General features: G+C 45.1%; 2 protein-coding genes across 13 annotated transcripts in view; one reads left to right on the top strand and one right to left on the bottom strand.

The window, feature by feature from the left end:
* KLHL8 (kelch like family member 8) overlaps positions 1–15,173 on the top strand; it is an 87,244-nt gene that overhangs the window by 68,949 nt on the left and 3,122 nt on the right. The window contains exon 11 of one of the 2 annotated variants that reach the window (XR_009494940.1): positions 184–15,081. Coding sequence is in view for 1 of the 2 variants with exons in the window: in XM_015471709.3 (XP_015327195.1) it covers positions 184–196 (13 nt within the window). In the remaining variant the exon portion in view is untranslated. Of the gene's footprint in view, positions 1–183; positions 15,082–15,173 lie in introns of those variants that run through there. The other variant, XM_015471709.3, reaches the window with a different exon arrangement.
* AFF1 (ALF transcription elongation factor 1) overlaps positions 142–15,173 on the bottom strand; it is a 197,222-nt gene continuing 182,190 nt past the window's right edge. For 10 of the 11 annotated variants that reach the window (XM_059887671.1, XM_059887672.1, XM_024993466.2 and 7 more), the window contains 6 exons: positions 14,975–15,035; positions 11,920–12,056; positions 11,267–11,338; positions 10,401–10,541; positions 7,748–7,971; positions 142–5,547 (listed from right to left, as the gene is read on the bottom strand). In XM_059887671.1, coding sequence (XP_059743654.1) covers positions 5,426–5,547; positions 7,748–7,971; positions 10,401–10,541; positions 11,267–11,338; positions 11,920–12,056; positions 14,975–15,035 — 757 coding nt within the window. In that variant the 3' untranslated portion in view covers positions 142–5,425. The remainder of the gene's footprint in view (positions 5,548–7,747; positions 7,972–10,400; positions 10,542–11,266; positions 11,339–11,919; positions 12,057–14,974; positions 15,036–15,173) is intronic. The other variant, NM_001191525.3, reaches the window with a different exon arrangement.

The raw sequence follows: 15,173 nt of genomic DNA, 5'->3' as shown, positions 1-15,173 counted from the left end.
CTCGTTTGTGAAGGAGATCTGTGTGTATGGGCAAGTTACTCCACATGAGACTCTCCTGGGCTGTGAGTGGCAACTACCTACAGCAAGTTTAGGAATTCCTTTACAATTACAGGCAAAGTGAAAGTATGCATTCCACGCCAATGATTTCTCTAAATTTTTATTATTTTTTTTTTTTTTTTACAGCTCGATCCTCTAATGAAAAGTAAAGAATCTGAAGACGAACAAGTCAATTACACGTTTTTTTAAACAGCAATGAATCCTCATTACAGAGAACAGCAAACAAAAGATCTGTGGCACATTATCTTTGGAAAGATCTTTTGCAAATTTTTCTTCTAAAAAAAAAAAAAAAACCTATAATTCTCACAGATCACGTATGTCTCTTTCAAAGGACTATACAAGGCAGCTAAATTTTATTCACAAAAGCCCCAGGTCGCAGTTCCATTGCTGAAGTAGATAAAACACACAGAGTCCTCCTTTTCTCTGTGTTGCACAACTTCCCACGGGGCATGTCACTGCTTCCCTATCTACGTACAGAATCACTGTGTGGACTAGATAGCTGGCACCTTATTACACAATAATTAAAGAAAAGTTCATATTATTTTAGAGATAGACCAGCGATCTTCATTGATCGACTGGACGATTTATTCTTTTTTACACAATTTTAATAATACCAAGATTTGACTTTCCTCTAAAGTTACAAGAAAGCAAAAAATATATAATATAATATATAATGGTAATAAATTAAAAAAAAAAAAAGGCAACCCTGCTCAGGTATCATCCAAAACATGATCACATTCAGAAGAAACACACACACAATTTGGGACACACGTGTATACACACACACACCAACACGAACAGTGTACACTTGATATCTGAGGAGGGGGTGTGCCGTCTTAACAATACATGTCAATGGCCTGAACAAAAGGCGGATCCTGCCTTCTGTCATTAAACAAAAGTTAATTAACAGAAGGTAATACTGCCTGTATTAAGCATCGCTTCAACATCTACTTTTGAGCAAAGCAAGTTACCTTGCTTAGGTCAGCCACTGCATGGTCTGACCAGCACAGCGTGGCCACCCTCAGTGGTCTTACTCCCTTGAGCTTTCAGGCCGACAGAGTAATAATATCTTGGCTCCAGGGGGCTCTAAGTTTCCTGCCTGTCCTCTTGGGCAGAGAAATACAGGCAACTTCTCAACCCATCACAGTACCTGTTGCTATCCAGCACACCACGGAACAGAATATAATGTCTTTCCCTGGGACAGTGGGAAATTTACAGCCACCCTAAGAGACGTGGTAGACGGTGCTTGTCAACTCCTCATAAATAAGAACTAATGAACATGGCCAGTGGTCACAATTCATTCCCAGATTTTCGGTGACTGACACAGGGGATTGAGTAGTTGAAGTTCATATGGTAAAAATACCACTTGTCACGTTTGTTGGAAAATCCCCTATACCACTCTGCCACTCCACCTCCTCCCACCAACAAAATGACAAAAGAAAACTATAGGGGGGAAAAAATCCACAAATTCTAAGTAGAACCGAAAACAAAAGAGGCAACTCACCAGAGAAAGAGAAAAAGGGACCAAGTACCGCTCTCGCCCTGACGCCCGCCCCCACCACAATGAACATATCTACGCTTGTGTTTCTGAAAGGCAGCCAAATATTCCAGCAACATTTAAATACTGCTGATCGGCAGTAAAGAGTGTAATAGATGGAGCGACAACGTTTTTCACAGATTTTGTGTAGTGTCTGGGAAAATAAATCCTTGAGCAAAAAGTAGACTCTGGTGGGAGGTAAGGAATCAGAGCCTAACTTGATTCATTTACATAAAAGATGCACAAATACACCTCCAACTTTATGAGAACAGAAGAGAAAAAGGTACAAGTGCCACCTGATGTCTCTTAAAGCTATGGCAAAATGAATATAGCATTTTCCCAAAATTCGGTTCGGTCAACAAAGGCACAATAAATATATCCAATTCAGCCAGCCTCTTACTCTCTGTATGCACGTCCACACACACATTTCCTTTCATATATTGGCGATAAAGAGTTCTGTTCATTTTGGAGGGCACAATGGTTTTTTTTTTTTTTTTTTTTGCTTCTAAAAATTATTGAACAGGGATCACAAAATAGTAAGGTCTTCATCCTACTGAAATTAATATTTGAGGTACCAATTAAGGCAAGTTTTTAGCCAGAAGGGTAGTTTCTTAGCTTCTAAACATCCCAAGATTTGGAATTAAAGGACACAGAATGAGGAAGATAAATGTGGTCCAGTGTGTCTTGGGGAAATAGCTAAACATTTTGGTCAAAACAGACTGTAAAATAAAGGTCCTTTTGTTAAAGATGCTTTTTCCATTCAGTATTGAGGTTAAATCGCAGCATCAGATAAGTCATCCTGCAGTAGCTCTATGCCTGATACCACGCCAGGTGGACCCTCCCATCGTCTACCATAGATGGCACATGGCCAGCGTTTTCACATTCTTAACCCAGTGTAATCTGGTAAATTTCAGGGAAATGTCTTTCATTGTTTATCAGGGCCCTCAGTCTGGCTAAAACCTTAAATTCAGTGATTCACATTTTAATTATCTCCAGGAAGGACAGAAACATTGAACGTTTTATAAGTAAAACAGTGTTCTTCCATTTCCTAGTAAAGACTGACAGCCACACACACACACACACACATATGAAACTGTAGTGCCAAAGGCAAAATTTTTACACTCCATTTTCCACGCAAGATGTTTTGCATTTGCCTCACTGTGAAGTGTGTACTATTATGGTTGTTATGAGAACTTCACATATTCAAAGGCTTAATTTTATAATCTAGTCCCTTCAATTATCTACTGCAGTACAAATTTTGCCTTTGGGAAATTAAGCATGCATTGAAAAAGTGCATATGACTTAAAAATCCTTTAGGTTTCTATATACAACTGTAACAGTGAAAAGACATTATGAACATTAAGGATTTATCAGCCATTACCCTTTTACATACTCTATTTTAAAAGTTGCCATTAAGAATTCTTCTGGGTACAATGCATGTTGCAGTTAAGAATCAGAAATACTCCATGATCAAAATAGTACAAACTGATCTCTGCAAGGGACAAATAAAATCTTCATATAAAGGTCAGGGTGGAAAAGACACACACAGAATAAGGCCGCTGAAAAAGCAATCGCCTCTTCTAGAAATGGCTGGGAAATTGATTGGAAATGTCTTCAGTTCAGGGGCACTCGGCTCCTGATGAGACACACACTCAGAGTGGTCTGCGTAGAGCAGAGCCTGTCTTTAGGAACACACCCTTCTATACTGACAGGTGGCTTGTCCTGGGGAGTGATGAGGTGAAGGGGCCGGGAATGACCAAGGGAGTAAGACGGGAAAGAAGGTGTTTAGTAACCACAGAAGCCTGATTCTGGTGTCTCGTCTCCTACACAGAAGAGATGGACACTCAGTGACGCAAGCACACAACCTTCCAGGCAATTACTGTTAATGTAACAGGCTGCTTTTTAAATGAGTAGTTCAAAAAGGACAATGGCTCTGCCTTAGAGCAGCAATAGATGACGTGGGTCCATCAGGATCATGCATCAGTTATTACTGCTGCTATAATTCTCTCGCTCTAACCTAAGCTGGCCATAACCGAAGAACAGGCTGGATAATAAATGACATGGAAGGAACAGCTTCACACAAACAATTTATATTGCGAAAAATAAGCATCACTCCCGTCCTCTGTACATCCCTTTTACATAGTTATCAAATGACCAAGAAAGTTCTTACATTCATCGTATGGACTTCAGACCTCTTCATTATAAATAAAGATGGCACGCCTTTCTTCACTAATAAATAAACATGGCAAGGTCCAACACGCTTGCAAGGAAACAACACGCAGGGGAGTGGAATGGGATGAAGGAAGGAAGAAAAACCAATTGTAGCGGTAACACTCCTCAATTGTAATACATGTGCAAATTCTACTTCTAAAAGGGATAAAAAGAATTAGCTTCTAAAAATACTACATTCATAATAATGCTTCCAATAACAACCCTCAAAGTTTCAATGAAAAAAAATCTGTGCTTATGGATATGTGGGAATTTCTGGGGTTTCGTATTTTTGTTGTTCTTTTTTTCCCCCACTTTTAGGTCATTCAAAATAAACGTGGCTTAATGTATAGAATCTGACAAAAACAACTTGCAGGAAGGCCACAGATCCTCTTCAATCTAATCAAATCCAGTTGACAGTGTGCACTCTGGAGTGAAGGCATGCGGTGACTTTATTATTATTATTTTTTTTTAAGTCTAATTAACTACCCCAAATCTCCACAGCCTCTCAGGGAGTTAATTTCGCCTAGACAAAGACAATCAAGGGCTCTCAAAGTCTAGTTTTGCTATAAATATAAAGTAATTCGTAGCAGAAAAATATAGCCTTTCTAAGAAGTAGATTTCCTTTTTCTTTGTTCGCTGACAAAACTCTGAGTTGGTTAGACAACGTAAGTGTCCGCATAACTAGGCCACAGAGCAGCACCTCAAAGTCCAGCTCTACTTCACAAAAATTAAGAAGCATTTCAACCCTCTGGTCACGGGTAAGTGCTGGTTCCCTTCTTCCCCAAAGGAGAAAATGCAGAATACAGTCAATGTGACTGCCTTTCGCTGAAGCAGGGGGTGGGAACGGCGGCACCAGGCCCTCCGCGGCACGCGGCACGTGGAGATGCGGGGGGCGATGGAGGCGGAGATGCGGGCAGAGATGCAGATGCTGTAGCTCCCTCAGGGCCGCCTTCCAGCACAGGAGCAGACAACTCGGAGCCGGGCTGCACCCGCAGTGTCCAGGCAACGGGGGGTGCTTCCGACTTTGTATATTAGGACAATACCTGGTATCATCAGAGCCACTGTTCACTGGCAGAAAGGAGGTATAGCGGAGTCCTCCACAACTCATGTTTTATAGATGACCATTAGAATTTATTAAACAAATACTCCCCCCACAACTTAAAAAAACAAATTACCCACAAAACCCTATACCACAACTCACTCGTTTAAAAAAAAAAAATTTCCTTCTGGGAATGAACTAATGTGGCTACTGAGATGATGTGAATTTGATTTCAGAGTTGAAACTGCTTCTCCTCATTTCATTCGCATCCTGCTGGTTAAAAAAAATATGGAAATGTTTCTAGACCAAGAATACGCCCACTCAGGCTACACTGCACTTCCATCCTTTGGTTAGGAAAGGCAAGAGCATCTCTCAGGCCAGCCTCCTTCCTCTCTGCTTCTGCAAAACCATCCTGTCCAACCAACGATTCCACAGTCCTCGAGTTTCAGTGAGCAAACGTCCTGGCCGTCTCGTGGTGCTTCTCTTGAGCTTGGTGTTCTAAGGAGACAAATGTCTGGACTGTTTTGAGGCTTCCAATGTGCAAAATAGTGCCCAAGGCATCGAATCCACCTGGGCCTCCGTTAAGGTGTCTTGGTTACTTGCTTTAGCCGCTGGAAACCCTGTCTTGTATAATGCACCAGATCCATCAAACTGCTGTTGAGGGCCAGCGCGCACACACTTGTGCTGAGCTGAGCAAAGAATTCTGCGAACAAAGCAAACCCAAAACCACGTAAACACACTCGCACAGGCAAAAATAAAAACATACAAAGTCAAAGAAGTCAGGGTTCCAGAAACGTGATCCCCACAGTACTCTGTACTTCCTCTAGCACAGCAAAACAATTTTAAAATCACAATCTACTGGAATGGTTTGCTAATTCTCCACATCTCTGCAGTAGGAACTACGTTTGTTGCAGCACTGACTCTATAATGCCTGGCACACCATACTTTTGGGATCAGTGGATGCATGAATGAAAACAAACGAAAATATCCAATATGTTTAAAAAAAAAAAAAAAAAAAAGCCTCATTAGTTTGCTAAGAAAGAAAATGAAGTTTCAAGAGGCTGTGAGGAAATTCAATGGCCACAGCCAGCTGGCTGACTGCTTCTCTACAGCCAGGCAAGAGTAAGTCCAGGCTTTCATCTGGCATTTACAGATATGCTTTTACTTAATGGTCACAGCCACCAAACAGTTCCTCTGATAGGATGATCGATCATCTCCTAAACCTTGGATTTCTCCAAGGGCCTTCTTCTTAAACAAGACTCAAGACTGTTCACTAAGCCGTAGTTTCCTATATCGTTGCTAACCATCTTTCCTAACATACACTGGAAACAAACAATAAACTCAGTATTGCAGGTGACGCCACTTCCCACGTCAAACTCGCTGTTCCTGCCGAGAGCTGATGCCTTTCCTTCTGCACTCGCTTTGCCCTTTTGCTAGCACTTCAGGTCAGGGGGAAATAATGACACCAAATGCTTCCCTCGTAGCTCAGCTGGTAAAGAATCTGCCTGCAGTACAGGAGCCCCTGGGTTCAATTCCCAAGTCAGGAAGATCCCCTGGAGAAGGAAAGGGCAACCCATTCTAGTATTCTTGCCTGGAAAAATCCCATGGACAGAACAGCCAGGCAGAGACCCTAGTCCATGGGGTTGCAAGGGTCGGACATGATTTAGCAACTAAACCACCACCAGTGATACCAAAACTTCCAAAGGGGCGTGGTGCAGAAGCCACTTCTCATTTAGTTTTGCCAAGATCAAGTCACAGAAATCCATCTCAAGGAAGAACTGTGACAGAATGGAGAAAATGCGAGAAGAGTAAATAGCTACAACTTCCTCTTCTTCAAAACACTGAACAGATGGTGGGACTGTGTTGGGGCAGTCACTGTGGCAAACGGTATGGAGGTTCCTCAAAAACCTAAAAACAGAATTTCCATATGATCTAGCAACTCCACACCCTTGAGCATGTATCTGGACAAAACTCTAACTCAAAAAGATATATGCACCCAGATGGTCAGTTCATGATGATGCATGACAGAAATCAAACCAATACTGTAAAGCAATCATCAATCAGTTAAAAATAAATATTTTTCTTTAAAAAAAAAAAAAAAAGATACATGCACCTAGACATTCACAAGAGCCAAAATATGGAAAGAAACTAAATGTCCCCCCACAGATGAGTGGATAAAGATGTGGTATATATTTACAATGGACCACTATGCAGCCATAAAAAAGAATGAAATAATGCCATCCAGCAACATGGGTGCACCTAGAGATTATCACACTGAGTGAGTAAGTCAGCCAGAGAAAGACAAACACCACATGCCATCACCTGACGTGGAATCTAAAATATGCCAGATGAACTCACCTATGAGACAGAACCAGACTCACAGGCACAGAGAGCAGGCTTATGGTCGCCAAGGGGGAGGGGAGGGGAGGGAGGGTGGAGTCGGGGTTTGGAGTCAGCAGACGCAAACCATGCACGCGTGCACGGAGACGGAAACGGCAGCCCGCTCCAGTGCTCTTGCTGGAGAATCCCAGGGACAGAGGAGCCGGGTGGGCTGCCGTCTATGGGGTCGCACAGAGTCGGACACAACTGAGGTGACTTAGCAGCAGCAGCAGCAGCAGACACAGACCATTACGTATCGCACAGAATGGATACACAACCAGGTCCTACTCTAGAGCACAGGGAACTATATTCTGCAAGCTGCGATAAGCCATAACGGGAAAGAATAAAAGAATATATATATGGGTAACTGGATCACTTTGCTCTACAGTAGAAATTAATACAACATTGTAAATCACCTATAATTTAAAACAACAGCAAAAAGGCCAAAACACCGAAGGGAACACGCAACGTTATCCCCCGCCCAATCCCCATGGCCCGGTAACCACCACCACAGAACCACTTACCTTTGTTCTTCCTGGTAAGGACCTCAGCCTGTTCCCACAGGTCAAAGGCGGTAAGGACGTGGGAAGTGATGCTGACGTAGGAGGATGTCATGTTCTGGATGGTGACGGGGGTGCTGATGGTGGCGGGCAGCGCCCCGCTCCCCACGCTGCCAGCGCTTGACTGGGACCCTATGGAGCTGGCCGGAGAAGGGATCGGAGAGAGGGGGGACGGTGTGCCTGTGCTTCTGGGAAGCGGGAGGAAAGAGGACTGGTTAATCACCTGAACTCCTGCTTCTGGAACCGCAATCCCAGTCACCCGGTCTCTGTACCTGCCAAGATGCCAGTCACTTCTATGAGGTCAGAGGTGCCCTTCCCCTTCGGGGTGCTGGAAATGTATTTCCTAAAACACAGTGGCATAGGACCCTCCAAACGGAAGAAGGAACTGGGGAAGGTGGCCTTCCCTGGACACAGAACTGGGTGGGCGGATCCGTATTCCGGGTATTCCTGGGCCCTCTGCATCTGCTACGCCCATGGCCTGGAATCTCTTCTCTCCCCACCCTCTACTGCAGCTTCTCCTGGGAAGACAACACTTCCCCTGAGAAGATGGGCCTCATCTCTGATATATTCCTTCTTTCGTCCACTCAAGAAACATCCCTGAGCTCCGACTCTGCACCTGGCGCTCTCCCAGACCCTGGGGACACGTCGCAGCTTCCTTCCTGTCGCCTGGCCTGTCTCCTTGCATTTGTCACGTCTCCTCGCATTTGTCACGTCTCCTCTTACTCTTCTATTCCTTCTCCTGCCTCATGAGCACCGTGAAGACAGGGACCGTGTCTGATTCGTCTCTGCGTGTCCAGCACTTAGCACAGCGGGTGCTCTGGGTAAACAGCTGCAGAACGTGTGACTGGCTGAACAGGGGACAGTCCCCGAGGAGGGACTCACAGCACGCCCTCTGCTCTCCTCGGGACCGTCCACCACACCCGCAAGTGCACACTGACATGGATCAAACGGGAGAGCAAGTGCAGTCACTCAGGCCTGAGGACTGAGGCACAGGAACGGAAAGACGGGCCAGCGGCTGTGCCCTGGCGGCGTGGCAACAGCCGCCCTCGGGGTCTGTGGGTCCTCAGGGGTCCTAAGTGTCCCCAGCAGAATGCACGCTTTGAAGGACTAGAGTAGGAGCCCCCCCAGGGCAGCAATTCCTGTCTGCTTTGTTTACTGAGGCTTTCCTGTACCTACAACAAGGTCTGGTACAAGGAAGGGGCTCACAGATGCCTGGGGAAGGAGTGATCTAAATCACGTGACTGATACAGAGCAAGAAACAGCATAGGATATCCCTACCGTGTGGAGTCTAAAAAGAAACGATACAAATAAACCTAGGGACAAAACAGAGACTCAGACTCAGAGAACAAACGTACGGCGGCTGGGGGACGGAGGGCGGGAAGGGAGAGTTAGGGAGCTCGGGATGGATGTACACTCTGCTCTACTGGAAACGGACGACCAAGGGCCTGCTGAGCGGCACAGGGAGCTCCGCCCAATGCTGTGTGGCAGCCTGGATGCGAGGGGGTCTGGGGGAGAATGGACACGTGTGTATGTACAGCTGAATCCCTTTGCTGTCCACCCGAAACTACCACAACACTGTTAATCGGCTGCACTCCAACAGAAAATAAAAACTTCAAAAAACAAAGTGACTGACAACCTATTATTTGAGAAGAATACCTCAGAGGTGGGAGCCATTTTCAGAAGTAAAGAAATTCGTTCTCAATCAGGACTGTCTTTTTTTAAGAGAAGCCACGTGGGAATCTCCTGTTTTCAACCTGCTGGAAATGGGGCAGGCTTCTAGGTGATGCTCTTAAAATAGCAAAACCCATCAGAACTGGGAGCTTTTCAAGGAGGATGACCAAATTAAAAAAAAAAAAAAAAATACTAGACAAGAAAATAAAGGGCAGGAAATTCTATATCTTCATCTCAGAAACACCTGCACAAGGACTCTGCTTTTCGACAGTTCACAGGATAGACGAGCAGTTCACAAAGTGGGGGAAGGAATTTAGCCTGAATTGTTTTCTTTCTTTGTATCTGTTGCAGATCCTGAAAAGGTGGCAGGCAACTGGTTCTGCACACTTCTCGTTTAGTGAAATGCCCAGACGGCATGCTGTACAGAACAGCGGTCCCCAGCCTTTTCGGCACCAGGGACCAGTTTTGAGGAAGACAATTTTTCCACGGACTTCGCGGGGGAGTGCGTGCGGGCGGGATGGTTTCAGGATGATTCAAGCACATTGTTTATTGTGCATTTTATTTCTATTACATCAGCTCCACCTCAGATCATCAGGCGTTAGATCCTGAAGGTCAGGGACCCCTGAAGGTCAGGTCTAGAAGGATAAAGGACTTTGTCTCTGGTTCCGCTGGCTTTGCCTGTTGCATCACTGGGCATATATAAACATCCTCAGAGGTCTGAAATATGGACCTTGTATTCTTTTACAATTATCTCTTTATGTTGCCCAACCAGCAAATATCGTGATTTCTAACAACTCCTCAAAAAGGTAGAGATGTGCTGGTGATTTCAGTTGAAGGAGCAAGACCGCACATGGAGTATATAATTTTTGACATGCTGAAGGCACACAAGAGTCACATAAAGAGGGCATTTAACACTGGGAGTTATTTCAGTCAGGCTGGCCATTACCTTGCGATGCATGGAGAAGGTGCCTGGGCAACCTTGGAAGAAGTCTTGAAGAAGTGTTCGTTAAGCGTGCGGGAATACTTTATCGCCATATCTTTTTTACAACGAAACATTGCCATGTTCAAAATGGACTGGCAACGCATGCTGTGAACATAAACATAAGTGGAAATGAAGCACTGCCTTGGAGACATGCCTATCGCCACTACAGAGAGCGAGCCACCAAACCTTTTCCACCACTGGGTTTTCCTCAATTAACAAGAGGAAGAACATCAAGAACCTCCCTGTACTAGCATCAGAAGTAAACACAGGTGAAACAGCACCGATGTTTGTTGTTGTTCAATCACTAAGCTGTGTATGTCTATCTCTTTGCGACCCCATGAACTGCAGCACGCCAGGCTTCCCTATCCTTCACTATCTCCCAGAGTTTGCTCAAACTCATGTCCACTGAGTTGGTGATGCCATCCAACCACATCCTCCTCTGCTGCCCCCTTCTCCTCCTGCCCTCAATCATTCCCAGCGTCAGGCTTTTCCAATGAATTGGTTCTTTTCCAATGAATGGGCTTCCTTTGGGGCTCAGATGGTAAAGAATCTGCCTGCATTCTAATGGTCAAACACAGATACACAAGGATATAGTTTAAGTCACAAGACCAAAGAATCTGAGTTGTCAGTAAAATGGCAGTAGATGACATCTCATAATAATCAACACCAGTGAGATTAACCCCTTGACACACATCCTCCCACTTTCTGGTACTGATTCCCCTTTCATTAGTATTTTCATTTTAAGAAAACAAGCTATCAAACTCTCTTGGTAACATCGAGAGATGCAAAAGCAAATGTAATACTCTTTAGACAAAGGGAAAAATACACACCATAGAACAGCAAATATCTTCTCCTGTGTTGGCGTTGTGGCATCTGAGAAGGATTTTAATGACAGTATGAACCTATAGGAAAACAGACATGTCCATCAAGTCAAACAGGCAATCAGAAAACTCCAGGCACAAAGACACCTTATGATGTCTGTCTTAGTTTCATATTGATTTTTCCTAAAGATGTGGCCACGAGACAGCAGCCCAGAAGACAAACGAGGCTTCAGCGCGACAAGTCACGCCATTCTGAAGACGAGGCGAGGACATGCCTGCCCTCTCACCTGCCCACCTGCTTGAAACCAAGCAGACCTGTGCTCTTACCGAGTCCCCTGCTGAAACGCAGGGGATAAAGGAGAGAGAGCTGCAGCGGAAACAAGAGGGCATCTAAGAAAGTCAAGCTGGAAAACCCGACCCCCTCCCTAAAGGGACTGGCATTTCACCGTTCACTTGGCCGGACCGAGGTATTCTGGTCTAGCACTTGATCTGGAACACAATTTCAGTTCACGACCAGAAACAAAAACCAACCAACTTCCTGCATCAGCGACTTCTGAAAGACTCCCCTTTGTTAAGCTGTCCTCACACCGAAGTTCACATGGATTCAAGCCATAAAGGTGACGACAGGAAGTGCTAAGAGGAAGACACGGGCGGGCACTCACTTAATGAGGTCCACGGTCTCCGAGTAGATGGAGTACGCCGACTTGGACGCGGGGCTCTCCGACTCCAGGGCGACGCCGCACTCAATGAAGGACAAGGCAGCCTCCAGGTATTTAAAGGCCTTCCCTACCTTGTCCGTCTGTGGGCGAAGAGCACAGCCCTTGTCAAGCCTAACACGGACTTTTACTCAGCTTCTCACACATATTCTCTACAGAAACCGGCCCCCACCGTCTGAGCTGAACCACGGCTGGAGAGAAGTCGGGGACAGACCAACTCAACCATGATATCCAAAGCCCATCCGCTCTGACCTACTGAGAACTTTCTTCCAGAAAAATTTCAGTAGGAAAGAGAAGACAATCTTGTAATAAGATTCACTTCTCAAAACGTACTGAAGTACATACTCAAGCTAAGGCACCAAGTACACAGTCCCCTCCTTACTAGTGTGCAGCTGCCCACTATATGATTTTCCTGAAAAATGGGTTACACTATACATCTAGAATAATGCATTCACGGTTTCTTTGTATGTGCTGCACTTTCTCTCTTAACAAGTAAAAAAAATGTTATGGTTTACAAGCATCTCAGGTATCATGTCGAATAATAATCTTTTGATGTATTTTACAGCCCAACAGATCCTCTCTTTGGAAGCCTGGGTTAAGGGCTCAAGGCAGTCCTCTGGGTCAACAGGGATAACGTTTCAGAGTCCCTCAACGGGAATGCAGATGTATGAAAGCAACCAGATACTGGCGGTCACTTAAGCCTGAATACACATTTTGGTCACTTAACACTCTTCTCACTTGGTGGAATTCAGCCAGCTCAAGAGACGGGCGAGAGCCTCCACTTTCCTCTCCACGCGTGTATGCAGCACATGATGTAAGAGCAACTGGTCAACATGACATGTGCAAGGCGTTTCTGCTAACGCCTCTAATTTGGTAAGTTCAAAAGACTGAAAACCATAAAGACGCAAGTGGAGTGTAAGGAGATGGTGACGAATCGGCAAAGAAACATGGTCTGGCAAAGAAAGATGGCTGCTACCTTTCATTTTAAAAAATAACTTGATTTTAAGACATTTCTTCTAGAGAACCCAGGCTCAGAAAATCAGTGACAGAAAGAATAAAAATCCAATCAGCATGCCCCAAATAATCAATCGTAAAGGGCCTTACTGGTTTGCTTCACTGGTGGGAATTTAACTCTTCCAATTTACTTATCCAATACCACCTCTTTCATGGAATTTTCAAAATTTATATTGGCCTCAGGGTAGAAACAAAAATAACTATACTAAGGCAACTTGCCCATTCCCACTTCTTTGAGAATTCTGTGAGGTTCCTAATGATAATATTCCTGTGATAACTCTATGGGGCTCCTGGGACACTGTTAAAGGTGATACGTGCTGTGTTCACGTGCTCAGTCGTGTCAGACTCTTTACAACCCCACGGACTGTAGCCCGCCAGGCTCTTCCATCCCTGGGATTTTCCAGGCAAGAATACTGGAGTGGGCTGCAGAGTTCTAATTTCCTTACCCAACAATAAGTAAAAGAAGAAGAGAGATGAAATACACTCCTCTCTACTCAGTTATGCACTTAACTATTTGGTGTGAATGATGGACATGTTTAAGACATTGTGTGATTAAAGGAAAACATAACAGAGAGGCTGGTCATTCAGGTTTCCATCCAAACCAGCATATTTTGAGGGTAGAATGAGTTAATATTGTTTATTAAAACGGATGCAATAGCCATAGGAAGGGAGAAAGAAGATGTGCATATGTACAGATGAAATACGACACACAAAAAAGTTCGCTGGAGTAGTAATCTTGTTTGAATAATGAGGGACTCTAGTGCTCAAAGTGCCCAATGTCAAGATAAGCTGTTGATGAGTGGCAGACAGACTCCCTAATATTTACTCTATTTCAAAAACCCAAAGACTCATACAGTTCTCACAACAGCCTCGGAGAAGGGAAAGGAAGAGGCTGGGACACGCTGTTGTCTGGTGCCGCTTGAGGCATCTCAATCTGACTAAGGTCATCCCGGTATAGTCACTGTGCAGATAGCGCCTAACTTTACCTGCAACCCTCTTACAGCAGCCGGCGTGGGAAGGACTCTACCCTGATGAACAGGGACCTGATGAAAAGGGACTTGGCCCAGCCCTCCCAAGCCTGAGAACAGATGCCAGTCCACAGACGGGGGGTGCAGAACACTGAGCGGGCTGGGTGTGGATTCTGAGGCCACTACGGATGGATCCCATTCAATCCCCGTGGACTGCCGGAGTTCGTGGCTATGTCTGCATGTGGCAGAATCAAAGCAAAGGACGCTGTCGTGGTACAAAGTTCAACATATGGTCTCCGTAGGGGTTTGGGTGTGGGGAATACACCAAGTAAATAAAACCCCAGAGTCTTAGATGTTTAACTATGACAAAGGGCAAGCCTTATCTGACTATACTGCAGCGGAGAATTAAAAGCATATTTAATTATGTATGCAACTAACAAAAACTGCCCCCTTCCAGAAGGTCCAACAGCCACCAGGGAAAGAGAGTTCCCTGCTTGTTTACCAAGAGAACCATCGGCAGCCTCACCATCAAATTTCCTCTGATGGCGTTGGTCCACTGTTCACTGTTAGTCTCTCTGGGGCTTTAAAATAAATTTTGGAATGCAAACAGCCTACCTTACTTTTTGAAATGTTTTGGGGTGAACACAAACTGACCAGCTTGCAAAAAGCAAGAGTTGTGTTTCACATCCAAAGAACAGATTCAGTGGGATAAGGAAGCACTTGTGTGTATTACATAAAACACCGTCAGGCAGATCAACTTTCACTCATGTAGACACGAAACGCGCGCTGGTACTATCTGCCCACGATCAAACGGAACCCATGAAGCCACACTGGTGTTACTCCTCGAGTTCCCCTCACCCCTCCCTGATTCTGACCCTGCTGATGCTCTCATGCCCCGCGCTGCCCTGCCTTCCCCCACCAGCCCCCTCCACGGTTAGCGGTGTGGAATACGGCAGAATGAGACGGCAAGGATTTTATCAGAAAACATTCCACCCAAGGGAGAAAGAGCCAAGACGGACCACTAATTCTGCTTTGTCCTTCAACCTTTTGGCTTCCTTCAGGTGAAAATCGGCTTGTTGTCTGAAAGAGAAGAAAAAGACCAGGAGTGGGTCACAGGAAGCTACAGGTACTGGACTGGAGGGAAATGACTAGAGGCGGGAAAGGACAGGCGGTCGGGCGGTGTGAGGGGAGGCAGGAGGGGGAGGAGGGGCCGAGACG

This window comes from Bos taurus, chromosome 6 (assembly GCF_002263795.3).
Source record: "Bos taurus isolate L1 Dominette 01449 registration number 42190680 breed Hereford chromosome 6, ARS-UCD2.0, whole genome shotgun sequence".
In the NCBI taxonomy this organism is placed as follows: Eukaryota; Metazoa; Chordata; class Mammalia; order Artiodactyla; family Bovidae; genus Bos; species Bos taurus.
The sequence above is the reverse complement of the archived record's forward strand: the minus strand, read 5'-3'. Positions and strand labels throughout refer to the sequence as shown.